Genomic DNA, 15,620 nt, shown 5'->3' with positions numbered 1-15,620 from the left:
AGTGGAACAGGCTACCTTCGTGACAAATACTGATAAGCTAAACATATTAGAGGCAGCATTTCTACTTTTTGTCAAACCTGACATAAATCATCTTTTCATTTTGTCTTTGATGTTAATCCTCCTAGTGTCATACTTAGCGTAGGATTGGGATATAAAAAACAAAGCTGACGCTATAGGAGCACTACTGCTTACTTTAAAAAGCCACCCTGAAATAAAGTGATGTGACCAGCCATTCTATGTTTCTTTTACTAACATGTCAGATTTTCCTCATCCACTCCCCACCCTCTCTCAGCCTACTTTTAATTCTTCACAACGGTAAAGTTACAATGCTAGGAGTCTGACATCTCTTTCCATAGTTTGATATTGCAGAGAAAATAAATTGTAAGTTTCACTGCAAAGCCGGTTAAGAAAAAAGGAAGTCTAGATGGAAAGCAAGGGAAGTACTGCTTTAAAAAAGGTCACAATGAGAGGATTTGTATTTTAAGTTTCATGAATGCACCTATTCCCACAGTATGAGGTGCTTTTATCTCACTATGCTTTGAACAAAGTTACAGGTAATGCTCCATCAACTGTTTAACCACCGGCTAGAATTATATTTCCATCTGCAGGCCAGACCCTTGCTGACAGCTCCATTGACTTCAATGGAATTATGTCAATTTACACCAACTGAGGTTCTGGTCCTGTATATCAAAAGGCACTGGACTCTGTGGAGTGGATGAGTGATGAATAAATAACTAAACTGTAGTTATTTCACCCAAAGCAGTCAGCTAAACCATAAGGCTCCTGGTTGTTTTTACTTTGTCAAAGTTTTGCATCTGTTCCCTGTTTGTCAGCCATGACTCCATATCCTGTGCGGCTTGAATAACGAAGGACTCATAATCTGCAAACATCTGAGTGAAGCGGTTGGCAAAGACCTCACGAAGCTGCACATTTAGTTTATAGTCCCTCAGCTCCTCTTCTTCGCACTGCAATTTTACGTCTCTTTCCTTCTCTGCCACGGGAGCTGTGATGGTCATTTTTTCTACCATCACTCCCGTCCTCTTTGCTAGAGCCTGCAAGCGGGCGATGGTTTCATTGCCTTTTAGCAACTCATACATGTTGATGGTGTTACTGGGTATATTTCCATTCTTCTTGTCATTGACCAAGTCATTAAGGACAAGATTCTTGAGTTTGGTGGCACTCTCACTGCAGTGCAGGTTACCCTCCGGAGGGATTCCAAACTGAAGGAGAACCTCAGAGATTTCCTGGATAAACTCCAGCTTGTTTGGGAACTGGGGAAGTTCCTCTGGCAGCTCTATGAAATGATTATCAATATCCACAAAGCACAAGTTAGCCTGAAAGGAACATAAATAAATAATTACATATACGTTTTTGAAAATGGGAAATTGGCTCCAAATTTATTTCTCAACCTCTAGAAAATAATCCCAGATCTTAGTTTGTGTCTTCCAACTTGATTTTTAAATGAACCAACCAACCAAAAACATATCAAGAGTGAGGACTTATTCCCACTTCGCCAGCCGGTGACATCCATTCTTACTATATTTATTGAGTTTTAGTGCTACATAAGAGCAGCAGCCATATAGGAAAGTGACTTGGAGTCCACTAGCTTATAGCCTTACTGAAATAAATCTAGGGACTAACTGATGGCAATACTTAATGTGAGACTTTATGAATCAAGGAGGTAGACTGTACCGCCTTAGTTCCATTGGGGGGGTGGGGTGACCATGGTCTCCTATGTGGAAAAGGGCTTGGGGAGTATGTGGTACAAAGGGACACCCCCTTCCCCCACCACCCAGACACTGCCGGAGAGTCCCCCCATAGGGTCTACGAAGGGGAGAGGGGGAGAATCACATTGCTTCCTCTGCTCACATGAACATTAGCCAGAAGAGTCAACATAGCTTCAGGCATTAACAACTTCTCTGAGGAGTCTCCCTGGCAGCCACTCCGCCCAAAGGAGCCTCTGGAGCTACACTACCAAGAAGCAGGGGTGGGGAGAGGATCCTGCTGGGATCAGAGCCACAATGGGGGAGTACAGGGCCTCCACGCAGACCCTCGAGGATCTGCCACATTAATGGCAGCATTCCCACTGAGGAACAAAATTTGGCTCCCAATGTGTCATGCGGGGAAATTTCCATGAGGATTTCCCCATGGAGATTTTTCTATTTCCCTCACACAGCTTTTAGAGCACAGGGATGATCTTGGCCCATGGATTTTAATGTGTGCAGTTATCAGTCTACTCTAGTAGACATTTTATTTCATAAGCTTCATAGGGAGAAAATCCTATATATAAATTAGTTACACTGCAAGTGCACCTTAAGGAATAATGGAACAATAAAAACAGTAACTGATTTTATTCTCCTGAACAGCAGCTGGTATCTGAAATTCACTGCTTGTGAATTCACTGTGCTGAATAAAGCAAGTATTAAAACAAATCAGTTTCTCAAGGGTATTGTGTTCTAAAATGTTCCAGCCTGACGTAAAATCTACAGAACAAGAGACCTACATATTCACAGGGTAACAGAAATATGTCCTTATTAGGCTTTGAACTGATATTTAATTCGTTACCAAGACTCCTTTGGTTTCTCTAGTGCATCCTAAACGTCCACTCCATTTCTAAAAAAATTATATTACTGTATATATTATTACAGGCTAATTCCCAAACCAGGTTAAGAAAATTAACTTTTCTTCTCCTTTTCTGAAAAGTTAATTTTCAGCAGGACAACATTCAATGCAACAACAAACCAACCAAACCAAAAATAAAACCAAACCTCTAGAGTTACTTCAGAAAATATTTTATTATTTCAAGGAAATGTCTCATATTAATTACACATTAATCCTTTGTGATATTAAAATGCGCTGGTTAAAACAGAAAACCATGATAATAATGCACTATAATAAAGTTGGAACACATGCAAATAAAATCAGTATAAAGCAATCTACTTTTCTTAACATGCATATTTATGAAACGGTTAATGACCTGCAGTAGCACAATTCTTTCTATGCTCTTAGCTCAAAGACGGTCTTATCAATCAATATTGCATTTCAAAGGCTTTTTAAATTTCTGCTCTGCATACGATTTACAAAATTATAAAATGAGATTTGGGTTCAGAAATCCCTTAGGGTGTCCTGTTCACTTTCTTCTTCAAAAAACATCTGACGATTAAAGTAAATGCAGGGAGATTAGTAACCTTAAGAAGGCATGATGGCCAGTTGTTAGAATTTTATCTCTAATGCACAAATGGTTTATATTTAGACCAAGGGCTTGAAAAGCTGGTCCTTGGCCTGAACAATAAAGTGAACAGTATATCATCACTCATGTGTTAGATTTTCTGCCCTTTTTTTTTAATCTGCATGAAGCCCAGATTCAAAATCTTCTCTATTAAATTCAAGGTTCTTCCCCCCCATAATCCTTATGACATACTGTATCAACCATGTACTGTAACCATTTTTCAAACAAGATTAACCATTGCCCACATACAGAATGGGAGAACATAATAAAGCATCAAAAAATAAATACGCTTTAATATAGTACTTCCCCAAAATATATGGAAGATATTTATAAAAAATGAGGGAATAGCTTTACAACTGTCTTTGGCATGTATATAATGTATATCTATATTTTTTATAACGGCTGGCATTTCCAATTAAGTTGATTAACAGTTTTTCCTCCCAAATATTACTTTCCCTATATTGGAGACATTTAACATGGCATACCATTAGTCTTACCAGGCCACCACATTAAGATGTAATTGTCTTAATTTATCTGATAACTGAAGACAGCACAATAATTATGCTGTATTAACACAACCTTATTGAAAAGCATGGCTAGATAACTGCTTCGTGTTTAAAACACAGCTAGTTTCACATGATTAGGACACTTCATTTAAGAGAAGACTTATTGACAACAACCATATTATCATATGTAAAAGAATCAAAGTCACTTTCTCTTAATACTAAACAAGGATCTTTATTATAAAGCATTATCATCCCAGCACCATTTCTCTGCCTCCGGTTCAGTGCAGAATTTCTGCCTAGAACATTTCCCAGCCCCATTCCTGCCTGGCTTCTTACTGAAGTACACATCCTCGAGCACTTAAGGAACCATCTCTTGATCACATAGAATATCAGGGTTGGAAGAGATCTCAGGAGGTCATCTAGTCCAACCCCCTGCTCAAAGCAGGACCAACACCAACTAAATCATCCCAGCCAGGTCTTTGTCAAGCCAGGCCTTAAAAACCTCTAAGGATGGTGTTTCCACCACCTCCCTAGGTAACCCATTCCAGTGCTTCACCATCCTCCTAGTGAAATAGTATTTCCTGATACCCAACCTAGACTGCAACTGGAGACCACTGCTCCTTGTTCTGACATCTGCCACCATAGAACAGTTGAGCTCCATCCTCTTTGGAACCCCACAGACATGTTTGTACAGTGTCTGGTACAATAGCATGAAGGTGACTAGGTGTTACAGCAACACAAATAAAAAAAATTTATTGTGAAAGGAAATCCATATAAAGCCTACTGACAATTCAGAAGACAGGCTCTGTAATCCACTGCCATTCACTTCTCGATCACCACCTCAAATATGGCTCAGGCTGGTAGTAACCCAAAGTCACTACCTTTATGATGGATGTCCAGCCACTTATTTGAAATGAATGTAGTGGTCTCAGTCCTATTCTTACTCAGACACTCCCTCTCTACCATCACAGTCAATGAAGAACTCACTAGCCAGCAGTCTCAGAGGCCAAAGTCTGAACAAGTGCACCCTCTCATTGTCAGAGGAGGCACATTGATAGGGCACCGAGGCAGGGTGGGGGGCAGCAGGGAGTTTGCACTTTCCACAATGTATTGCACAGAGAGATCTTCTGTCTACAGAGCTTCAATTCAAGAACCTATAACAGTTACCAAATTCATATAAAATGTTTTAAAAAGTACTCACACATGCACTCCTGCTGAGACCTTAGCGAAAAATATAACTCATTTAAGGCCAGGCGGGTGGCCTAGTGGCAGACCCAGTCTCAATTCCCAAAAGCTCATCCATGGGCAGGTAGGGTCTGGCAGTACAAAGGAAACAGCTAGCATATTCCATCTTGTGGAGGAGAAAGGGCATATAAAGGCCCTGTACCACTTAACAGCAATCCTTGCATCAATTCTACTGCATTGTCCCTAAAAAGGAATTCCATCAAGGATTGTGACTGTGATAAAGAGTTACAGGGGCGGCATGTGAAGCAGAGAAGATGAGGAACCTTCTGAGCTTCAGAGGTGCAAAAGTCCTTTTCCATCCTCTCTCCAAACTCACAAGCTGGTGGAGAAGAGATTGTCAGAACACTCTTTTCTATCGTGGTCACTGACTTTTTACTTTGGTAAGTCTGTCTCTCTGGAGGAGCAAAGACAAGAGAGTTTGGTATTTAAAAGGGATTAACAGCAATTGTTGAAGTCAGTCCCATGTGGACTAGTACTTGTGCAGGCTTTCCCATAGCATCTCTTAATTTTGTCCTGCAAGATTCCAGCCTAGAGTCTCTCCTAAGCAGAGACTTACCTGTGCCAAAGTGATTGCGAGCATTTGTTTATGTTGTGGCAGCTTTCCAATGGGAACTAGAGTGCATAATGATTAAATATTTTAAGTTGGGTTAATAAAACACAAAGATTGACAATTCCATATAGTAGTTACCTCTTGAGGAAGTTCTAGCTTGGAACGGTCAGTTCCCTCTTTAGACTGAAGACCCATGAGGTAAGGGACAGGAGCATCAAGAAAATGCAGGAGAGAGGCAGGAAGGATGGGAACATACACATGTTGCCACTGAAATGGGAACAGCAGTGTGGTGATCCCCTCTGCTACTGTCATCAGACGCTGATAATCTAAAGAGAAAGAAAAGACATTCAAGTAGCTCTTGGCTTTAAGATTTGAAATCAAGTTGCTTTCTAGCTCCCCATCTCCACAAAACTAAGTATAATTTTGCAATGCTGCAGATTTGATTTTAAATAAACCATACTCTTTACTGAAACATTTTAAAAATACACATTTTTTAAAAAATTATCCCAGCAAGAAATTGTTGCACACAGAACGCTGATATTTTATCTAGATCTGTTCCACAGTGACCTGAATCAAAACCAGTTCACTAAAGGACTGCTCTTCATAGCACAGCAGAAAAAAAAATGATTTGGTCCAGTTCAACAACAGCATAATCTTTGTACAGGGGATATGAGGAGAAAGGATCTGACAGCAATTTTTCCATACTGTTCATTCCTTTTTCACTCCCAACTGCTTCAGTTTCTTCAAGCATTTTCTAAGAGAGAAATCTAGATCACGCATTAACAGTAGTTTCCAGATGCTAACTCAGCCCAGCAACTATTTTTAAGTAAAATCCTAGCTGATAAAACTCTAGTGAGAATTAAAATTTCAGAAAAACATTCTGTGCATGCAGCACACCTATGTTCTGTTCCTTTTCCAGATTCATAAGTCAGAGTACAGAGAGTTTAGTTCTATGTACTCTTCGTGTCCATATAGACAGGTTTGTGCACTAATTGAAGTAAAAAATTTCATTTTAAGTCATCAATCCATGACCACATTTTAAAAATAAAGCTGGTAACTATTTAAACTTCAATAGCAAGTTATTTTCTTTAATATTCAAACAAAGTAATTAATTTAATGCCACTAGATATCCATTATATAAATGAGACAATCTAAGCCAGGGGCTGCCAACCTCTCAGCAGTGATGTGCTGAATCTTCATGTACACACTCTAATTTAAGGCTTCAAGTGCCGGTAATACATTTGAATGTTTTTTTAGAAGGTCTCTCTCTAAGTCTATAATATATAACCAAACTACTGTTACATGTAAAGTAAACAAGGTTTTCAAAGTGTTTCAGAAGCTTTATTTAAAATTAAATTAAAATGCAGATCTTATTAGTTTAGTGTGATCCTTGCCCTTCCTTTTCCTTGCAGAGTTTTCCAACGTTTGGTGGCGCGTATTTAGATACTTTAAGCTGCACACAGGCTTCTGAGTTATAAGCTGATAACTGGCTGGCAGGAGGTCAGCAGCTGGAACCCCAGATCGGCAGCTGAGGTGACTGGAGCTGGCGGCTGGCTGAGCAGCTCAGCCTGCCCCGCATGCCATGAAAAAAATCGGCTCGCGTGTCACCTTTGGCACGCGTGCCATAGGTTGCCAACCCCTGATCTAAACTGTGCAGTGTAGTAAAGAGTGTATGCTGGTATCAAAGGATTTGCAATGTTTATGGAAAATCTTCACCTGCAAAATTGTCCATTACCAACTACAGGCAAATGGCCATTGACTCATGAGAGCCATCAAACTATATTAAACAGGCTTATTACTCCTCCCCCAGATTGCAGCAACTTCCAAATAAATACTTTGCACTTTTACAGAATTTTCCTTATAAGTATATGGAAACACATGACAAAACTTAATTAAGAATGTCTTCTCATAAGGAAACAATAGGCAACTAAGAATCCTTTCAAGAGTACAGTCAAAAAAGCCTGTTGCCACCAGCCTCAGATTTGTGCCAGGCTCAGTTAATTTTGTATCTCTTCTCTTTAGACACCCCCCCTCCCCCCAATCTCAGAGTCATATGTAAAACCTCTCCTACAGTCACATTGACTGAGGGCAGACAGGTCACCACTCTGTTCAGTGCCATTTGGTAAATAAGCCAACCACTGACTCTGAAAAGTATCATAATTGTATCAGAAGCACTGCCACCCTGAGACTGCATTGGCTTTGGGAGCTCACTAACATGATACGCATGAATAAGCATGGAAATAGAATCTGAAACTTCATAATGTTTTCTTCCTCTTGTTGACATCATCTGTGGAAAAATAGCCTTGTTTTGGTGAGGGTCACCTGGCTGGCAAAAGTGTATTTTCATTCCGTATTGCTAAGAGTCAGAATGTCTTAAAATATCAGCTTGAGTCTCAAAACCTTACCTACCAACACACTTCACAAAGTACAAGTTTGGAGCTGGCATATTTACAGAGCACCTATTTGGGAGGGTCTACCCATACAAAGATATATATTTACATGTCTGGAGTAAATTTTCCTCTATTCCCAGTGTCTATTGTGCTAAGAAACATTTAAAACAGTAACGTGTAACATTGAGTCTACCAGTAAAACTCAGTCAAGCCTCTTGATAAATCACAAGAAGTTTTCTATACCAAGTGCAGTATTATGCAGGCACGTCATACACTTATTAATAATAATACAAGTTTTAGAGGTCAAATTTAAGGGCTGTAGAAAATGCCAATCTTATGTAAAAAGACTTAGGGTATGACTAAGCTACGAAACCTGTGAACAGGCTTGGCAGTCTTGATAGGTGAAATGACAGGCCTTCACAGGAAGAGTGCCACTGTCTCCACTCGGAGTATGGGGGAAGGGCAGATTCAGAGATTTGGGTTTTCTTCTGTTGCTGGTGTATAGCGGTCTTACAGACTTAAAGCTGCTGCACTGGAGACACTGGATAGATTTTGTACACAACTAATTGGGAGGGAAAGTGTTGTTTAAATAAAACAAAGAGGTAACCTGGTAACTAGCCTAACCATTACCAGAGTTATCAACATTTTCCAGTAAGCAGTAGCAGCAAGAGGGGAGGAAAAAAAAAATAAAAATGAAAGTGCCCGATCAGCAAAACACAGGCCTGGTAGATGGAAGGGAACATTCACACACTCCTCCTGGAAATTGTTCTTGGTATTTCTTGAATTAAAAGACAAATATTTTATACAGATTTGTGTTCGATGTAAAATTTGTTTTACCTAGCAAGTTACAGTGTGTCAGTTATTTTAGCGAACTTTCTTAATTTTTTTTTTAAAAAGGAAAATAGCATTTTATTGAACAGTACTAAAAGCTATATCCTAGCTGGACTGATTTTTAATGCAAGTCACGTTCTTGTTCAAAACAAGAACTAGATAAGTTCATGGAGGGTAGGTCCATCTATGGCTATTAGCCAGAATGGGCAGGGTTGGCACCCCCAGCTTGTGTTTACCAGGAGCTGGGAATGGGTGACAGGGAAAGGATCACTTGGTGATTACTTGTTCTATTCATTCCCTCTGGGGGCACCTGGCATTGGCCACTGTTAGAAGACCGGATACTGGCCTAAATGTACCTTTGGTCTGACCTCTTATGGCAGTTCTTATGTTTGCTCAAGATTAATATATATTTAACCACAGAGATTGTATACTGAGAACCAAAATCCCTTTTAGGCCACAGTTATACACACATAAGTTTGTTCTTCAGAATTATTTCCCCAAGCTTAAACATACAAAAATATATTTAATCTTTGAGAAGCAATTACTCAAATCCTTCTAACAACAACTTGGGAAATGTTCAAAACTACAGTAAGCAGAAACCACCTGAGCTAAAAGAAGTTAATCCTTCTTTTGTCCACATGTTCTCATGTTTAAATCCCTTGGAAGGGAAATGTACAAAATGGATTGCCTAGGTTTCTGCAGAGCCCACAAAATTTAATTCATCTCTCTCCAGCAGAGATCTTACACGAGTAGCATTTTGTTACTGATCCTTGGGAAATTACAGCAACTATCACAGAATGGTATCAGAGGGGTAGCTGTGTTAGTCTGGATCTGTAAAAAGCAACAAAGAGTCCTGTGGCACCTTACAGATATATTGGAGCACAAGCTTTCCTACGCACACAGATGCATGTAATGAAAAATTTCCAGAGGCAGATATAAATATGCAGGCCAGAATCAATCTGGAGATAACAAGGTTAGTTCAATCAGGGAGGATGAGGCTATCTTCTAGCAGTTGAGGTGTGAACACCAAGGGAGGAGAAACTGCTTTTGTAGTTGGCTAGCCATTTACAGTCTTGGTTTAATCCTGAGCTGATAGTGCCAAATTTGCAAATGAACTGAAGCTCAACAGTTTCTCTTTGAAGTCTGGTCCTGAAGTTTTTTTTGCTGCAGCAGGATGGCTACCTTAAAATCTGCTATTGCGTGGCCAGGGAGGTTGAAGTGTTCTCCTACAGGTTTTTATATATTGCCATTCCTAATATCTGACATGTGTCCATTTATCCTTTTACATAGGGACTGTCCAGTTTGGCCGACGTACACAACAAAGGGGCATTGTTGGCACATGATGGCATATATAACATTGATGGACGTGGAGATGAATGAATTGGTGATGTTGTGGCTGATCTGGTTAGGTCCTGTGATGGTGTTGCTGGTGTAGATATGTGGACAGAGTTGGCATCGAGGTTTGTTGCATGGATCGTTTCCTGAGCTACAGTTCCTATGGTGTGGTGTGTGGTTGCTGGTGAGAATATGCTTAAGGTTGGCAGGTTGACAGAATGTTATTTACATGGAAACTGTTGGAAGCCCATACATTACATATACATACTATTGCCTCTCCGTAGTCACAAAGGAAAGTAAAAATAAAGTCTTGAGACAAATCTGATTTACTAAACTATAGAGACTCTATAGCAATAAGTCTGTTTCAAATAAGAAAATTTTTGCATAAAGTCTTGTATTATAAAATGCAAGTGTTAGCTATATACTTTACACCGTCTCTCTAGTCCCCCCCCCCAGTCTTCTGATATTTGGTCTGCTTCTTAAAGCCCCAGCTCCTGAAGGCATGTGAATACAAGAATCTCAGCTTTAATTTTCTTTTTTTTAAATCAAAGTTCCTAGTCCTCAGGGTTGTGGAGAACAGCTTAAAAATGTGACTCAAGCACAATTTAAAGGTTAAAACAACAGAAGGCACGTAAAAGAATTACTTTAAGTCTCATGATTTTGGTGGATCTTGCTTATGATTTTTAAAACGATTGGGGTTGGCAACACTGAAAGGGTTAATTGCAACATCCAGAAAGCCTTAACCTGAGCCCCTGTGAGCTGCTTTCTTCCTAATGGCTAGAAGAGCCTGGGAACAGCAGATGACATTGTTACAATTGGTGCCCCAGCCTTCACTTGTGTTTATATCTGGATTCAGAATATAACAGAGGAGCAGCATGATAGCAAACACAGAGCTGCACTTGTTTCTAAGATGGTTAAGCCAATATATCAGGTCTCAACTTTTAATAATTTGTGTGTGTCCAATACAAAATTAAAATGTTCTGTTAAATCCTGTGTCCTCCTGCCACAGCTACTACTGGTCTCTGCCAGATACTGGGTGCATCTCTGGTGGGCTCTCATCTGGAAGTCAGGGCTGGAGGACCTAACAGACCTCTCCTCTGCAGCCAGCTTCCAAACTGCTGCCTTCTCCAATTGTAGCGCTTGTTCTTACCCTGTGCCCTTCCTACCTCAGGTTGTACTATTTCTTTCCTGAACTCTGGAGGTAATGGTCTTCTCTGCTGTTAGATTAACTGGGGGGATTACAGTGCCCAATAATCAACTAGCAGGATTCTTACGTTACTTAACTGTCCAAAACTCCTTTTCCAGGCTCAAATTTTCAGGGTTCCCTTGTAACTGAAGTGAATTGAATTGACTTTTTGGCAAGTTAGAACAAAAAGAAGGTTCAGACATTTGAGGACAGTGGGAGGGGTAAAAAAAAATAATAAAAAAAATCAGTTTTAAAGGTATATAGAAGGGATCGGCAACCTTTGGCACGTGGCCTGTCAGAGAAATCTGTTGGCAGGCCGGATCGCTTTGTTTACCTGCAGCTTCCACAGGTTCAGCTGATTGCAGCTCCCATTCGCCATGGTTTGCTGTTCCAGGGCAATGGGGGCTGCGGGAAGTGGCATGGGCCAAGGGATGTGCTGGCCGGCGCTTCCCGCAGCCTCCTTTCGCCTGGAACGGTAAACTGCAGCCAGTGGAGCTGCGATCGGCTGATCCTGCGGATGCTGCAGATAAACAAACCGTCCCAGCCTGCCAAAGGATTGCTCCGATGGGCCACGTGCCAAAGGTTGCTGATCCCTAGTATATAGCAACAGCTTTACTTCTGAAATGGTTGGGAGCTGAAAGCCAAGTTCTGACGTACCAATAACCTCCCCTGAGAAATACATTTAGGTGTTCCAGTGAAAACTGATTTTGAGTTGACAGTCAGGTCCTGTTGATAATTGCGCCACGTGCACATGAAATATATTTGGCACTGGATTCTCAGGCTGAGCTTGTGAAGTTTGCAGATGAAAGAAAGCCATGCATATGCGCACAGTGTGGCTTCATTTATTTGCACAGTGAAAAGTACTGACAAGTGCACAGATCTGTATGAACCCTGCACTGTAACTGTTTATTTTGTAAGACGACACCCCCAACAAGGCAAAAGCTTCTTTCAAGCTAAAAGCTACACAGGAGTTTACTGGAAAGGAGCTTTCTCTGCTAGATCTCAGGAGCTTAGTACAACAGAGGTTCAGTGGTATTTAGTTAAACAAAAAAATAAACCTCAGTTTCTTTTTAAAGAACTCTTGGAAACATGAGAAAACTATGTTACAGAAAGTCAAACATACCAAAATGTAAGCTGCACATTAGCCTCAACTCTGCATCTTTAGGAACCTGAATTACGATGCAGTATAATTGCACAATTGCTTCATTTGTCAAACAACCTACTGTGCAGCTTCCCCACCAACACACACACTCCTGTAGACAAATGCTCGACAAAGCGAACAAAGCTGGGTCAAGGAACTCTTAAGACTTTTCTGGGAGTGGGGATGGGAAGGGAGGGGAAGAAACAAAAACATTCATTGCAGATGCTCTATCAAAAATTGTTTGAATTTCATCTTTTTCAAAGTATTTAAGGTGACAGTGTCACTTTTCCCCTTCTGGTATACCTAAAAGGTATTTTGTCAATGGTGTCGTTATTTAAATGTTTAACAACTTTCACTTTGACTATGACAAAGGCAGCATTTTCAGACTTGATGCATGAAATTCAGCACCTATATCCATATTCAGGCAGCCTCCTTCCCTGTCCATCCAAACATGGCCCAATTTTCAGAGGTGCTGATCACCTGGAGTTGTCACCAACTTTAGTGGCAGTTGTGGATATTCAGTATCTTAAAAAAACATAAGCCACCTGTTTAAATGCCCAACTTTAGTTATCCTCATATGAAAACCTGCCCCAACTTCTCTTTTCTCCAAAGTACATATTTTAATTTAGGGCCAGTTCAACTTAGGTATTTAGGTGTCTGAAATTGCAAATAGGTATCTAGCACAACTTACAAAATCATCCAAAAGCAGCTGAGGCACCTAATTCCCATCAAAAGTAAATCACATTATGAGTATCTGCATCATAGGCACCTACATATCTTTGTAAATCTGGGCCCCAGTCAGCAGCCCTGTAGTATACAAGATGCAATGCTCCAGCATTGTAGCCTATGCACTGTGAACTAGACATTTCTGAAACCTGTGTCAGAGTGCTTGTATAGTCAATGGGAAGTGTTGAACCTTCTCTCCTGAAAAACCTAACTCCCAAAAGCTCATTAAAGCATTACAAGTAGGCAGGATCTGTGCAAGATGCCTCTGACAGCTTTGTTAACATATCTAACCTGCAGCAGCCTTTTCAGTACAGTCCCAAGGTGTCTCAAGCAGAAGCCACCAACTACATCCTCATGAAATAATTACTTCAAGGTGCCAGTAGGCCCATAAGGAGACAACTTCATTTCTTATAACAGCTGGACAAATGTCAAAGTTTGGCCTCAAAGGTTAGAACATCAAAAAGAAAATTTGAGTTTTCTGCAAGACATATTACCTAATGTTGTAATTTCCTGCAGAAGGGAGGATTAGTTTTGTGCTGTCTTGCAAGTGGATCAAGGGCAGTTTAAAGATGACAATTAAGTCAATTCTATCACTAGCTGTCATGAATGATAAATATGTATAATTGAACAAACGACACCTAGAATGCCTAGAGGAAACAATTACTTGGCCCTTTCATTAGCAAAGCCTCATTTCTTTTTATTACACTGTCTCACTAATCCCCTGAAATCAAGTAATTCACAGTAGTCTCAGCACTGCAGTTAAGGAATTGTCTGATTGGATCAGACACAAATCCAGAAAGATAGCCTACCTTGTGAATACAGAAGAATCTGCATCTCCAGGAGAACACAAGTAAAAACTTGGACAAGGTTTTCCAATCCCAGCAGCTCAAAGGCTTCTCGAAGAGGGTAGTCAGACAGCGGAAGTTCACTGGGTCCAGGTCTCTGGCAAACAATAGGCTCATAAACCCCATAGAACTTCAGTGACCTCCCTAGGGGTGGAAGGGGCACTTCGTAAAGAATGTTATGGATATAGCTCTCCAGCGGTAAAGGTGGGGGTTGCTGAGAGGTAACTGCCTTATAAAGCTGGATAAGGAACTTCTTGCAGGCCTGCATGAAGGGCAAAGGAGTGATGAGACATATACATTTGGATACGTATAATGTGTCTCTGCTGATGTCATAGGAGTTGTACTGCTGGATCTTGGCCAGGGAAGTGGCATCTCCTTCATCAATGCTGCTTGCCAGGGAGTCCATGCTGCAAGAAGAGGAGGCATAGACGCTGCTGTATTGCTCTGCATTGTGCATTTGGTAAAGCGTCTGCATGGCTGTACAAATTTGCTTGCTTGTAACCTCCTCGTAGAAAGTGAGCACAAATCCATAAGTACGAGAACCATCTTCTCTGGTGATTATAAATGAGTGGAACTGCAGGTCTCTGTTGTCAGTCTGGGTCCTGAAAGATAGCCCTTTAGGCATACACAGCTGTGTAAGAAAAAGATAATCACATCAGTATGTAATCTGAAAAAATTTAAGATTTTGTATTTTTTGCTTCCATGAGCAGATCAGGCAATGAAACAAAATCAAATTGTATATATGCCAATTATTCTAACTTATGAACAGTTTAGATTAAAAGATGTACTCTTAAAATAAATTTGAGAATGAAGAGTCTGGCCTCATAACTAAAAAATGTTGCTTAAAAAAAGATCTTTTTAGACTTGGTTTTATTTTACCAAGTCAGAAGCACCATAATTATTCTTAATAATGAATAATACATCACATGCATTTAAGCATCACATAAATGCCTTCAGTTTTTGCTTTCAGTGATGTATCACTTTTAATTTGCTGAAGCGCACAATGAAAATGGGCAAAAGAAAATCACACCATCAAAACCAAAATTGATTCTTTATGTTATATACTTATCTTAAAATAAAAAAATTAAACTGAATAAATGACTGATAATAATCCATTAACAAATGAACTTTCTCCTGTATGAGTTGATTTTCTTACCTAAACAGTAAAACACTATTCTGATTGGGGGAGGGGGAGGAATTCAATGTAAACCTAGTTTTTGATTAATCAGTCAAGTTATTTTACAATAATTCTACTTTACATAAGTACTACTTTGAAATGTAGCCCTAGAATGATAACCCAAAGCATTTTCCAGACATTTTTTTTTTAGGAAAATCATCAGCCATGTAATGCAAAATAGTGAAACAATTTTGCAAAACATGTTTAAATCATGCTACAGCATGAAGCCAAATTATGCTCAAAACAAATCTAAGGCTTTGTCTACACTTACAGTTTTGCAGCGCTGGCCGTTACAGCTGTGGTCGTACAGCTGTGTACGGCCAGCGCTGCAGTGTGTCCACACTGACAGCGACCAGCACTGCAGTGTGTCCACACTTGCACCAGTTGCAGCGCTGTTGTGAGTGGTGCATTGTGGGCAGCTATCCCACAGAGCACCTCGTCCCATTTTGTCGCTGTGGG

General features: G+C 40.2%; 1 protein-coding gene across 4 annotated transcripts in view; it reads right to left on the bottom strand.

Moving 5' to 3' along the window:
- Nucleotides 1-15,620, bottom strand: part of DENND5B (DENN domain containing 5B) — a 206,012-nt gene that overhangs the window by 54,929 nt on the left and 135,463 nt on the right. For all 4 annotated transcript variants that reach the window (XM_075069184.1, XM_075069177.1, XM_075069179.1 and 1 more), the window contains 3 exons: nt 13,949-14,615; nt 5,669-5,856; nt 798-1,334 (listed from right to left, as the gene is read on the bottom strand). In XM_075069184.1, coding sequence (XP_074925285.1) covers nt 798-1,334; nt 5,669-5,856; nt 13,949-14,615 — 1,392 coding nt within the window. The remainder of the gene's footprint in view (nt 1-797; nt 1,335-5,668; nt 5,857-13,948; nt 14,616-15,620) is intronic.

The sequence above is a fragment of the Chelonoidis abingdonii genome, chromosome 1, assembly GCF_003597395.2.
Source record: "Chelonoidis abingdonii isolate Lonesome George chromosome 1, CheloAbing_2.0, whole genome shotgun sequence".
In the NCBI taxonomy this organism is placed as follows: domain Eukaryota; kingdom Metazoa; phylum Chordata; order Testudines; family Testudinidae; genus Chelonoidis; species Chelonoidis abingdonii.
The sequence above is the reverse complement of the archived record's forward strand: the minus strand, read 5'-3'. Positions and strand labels throughout refer to the sequence as shown.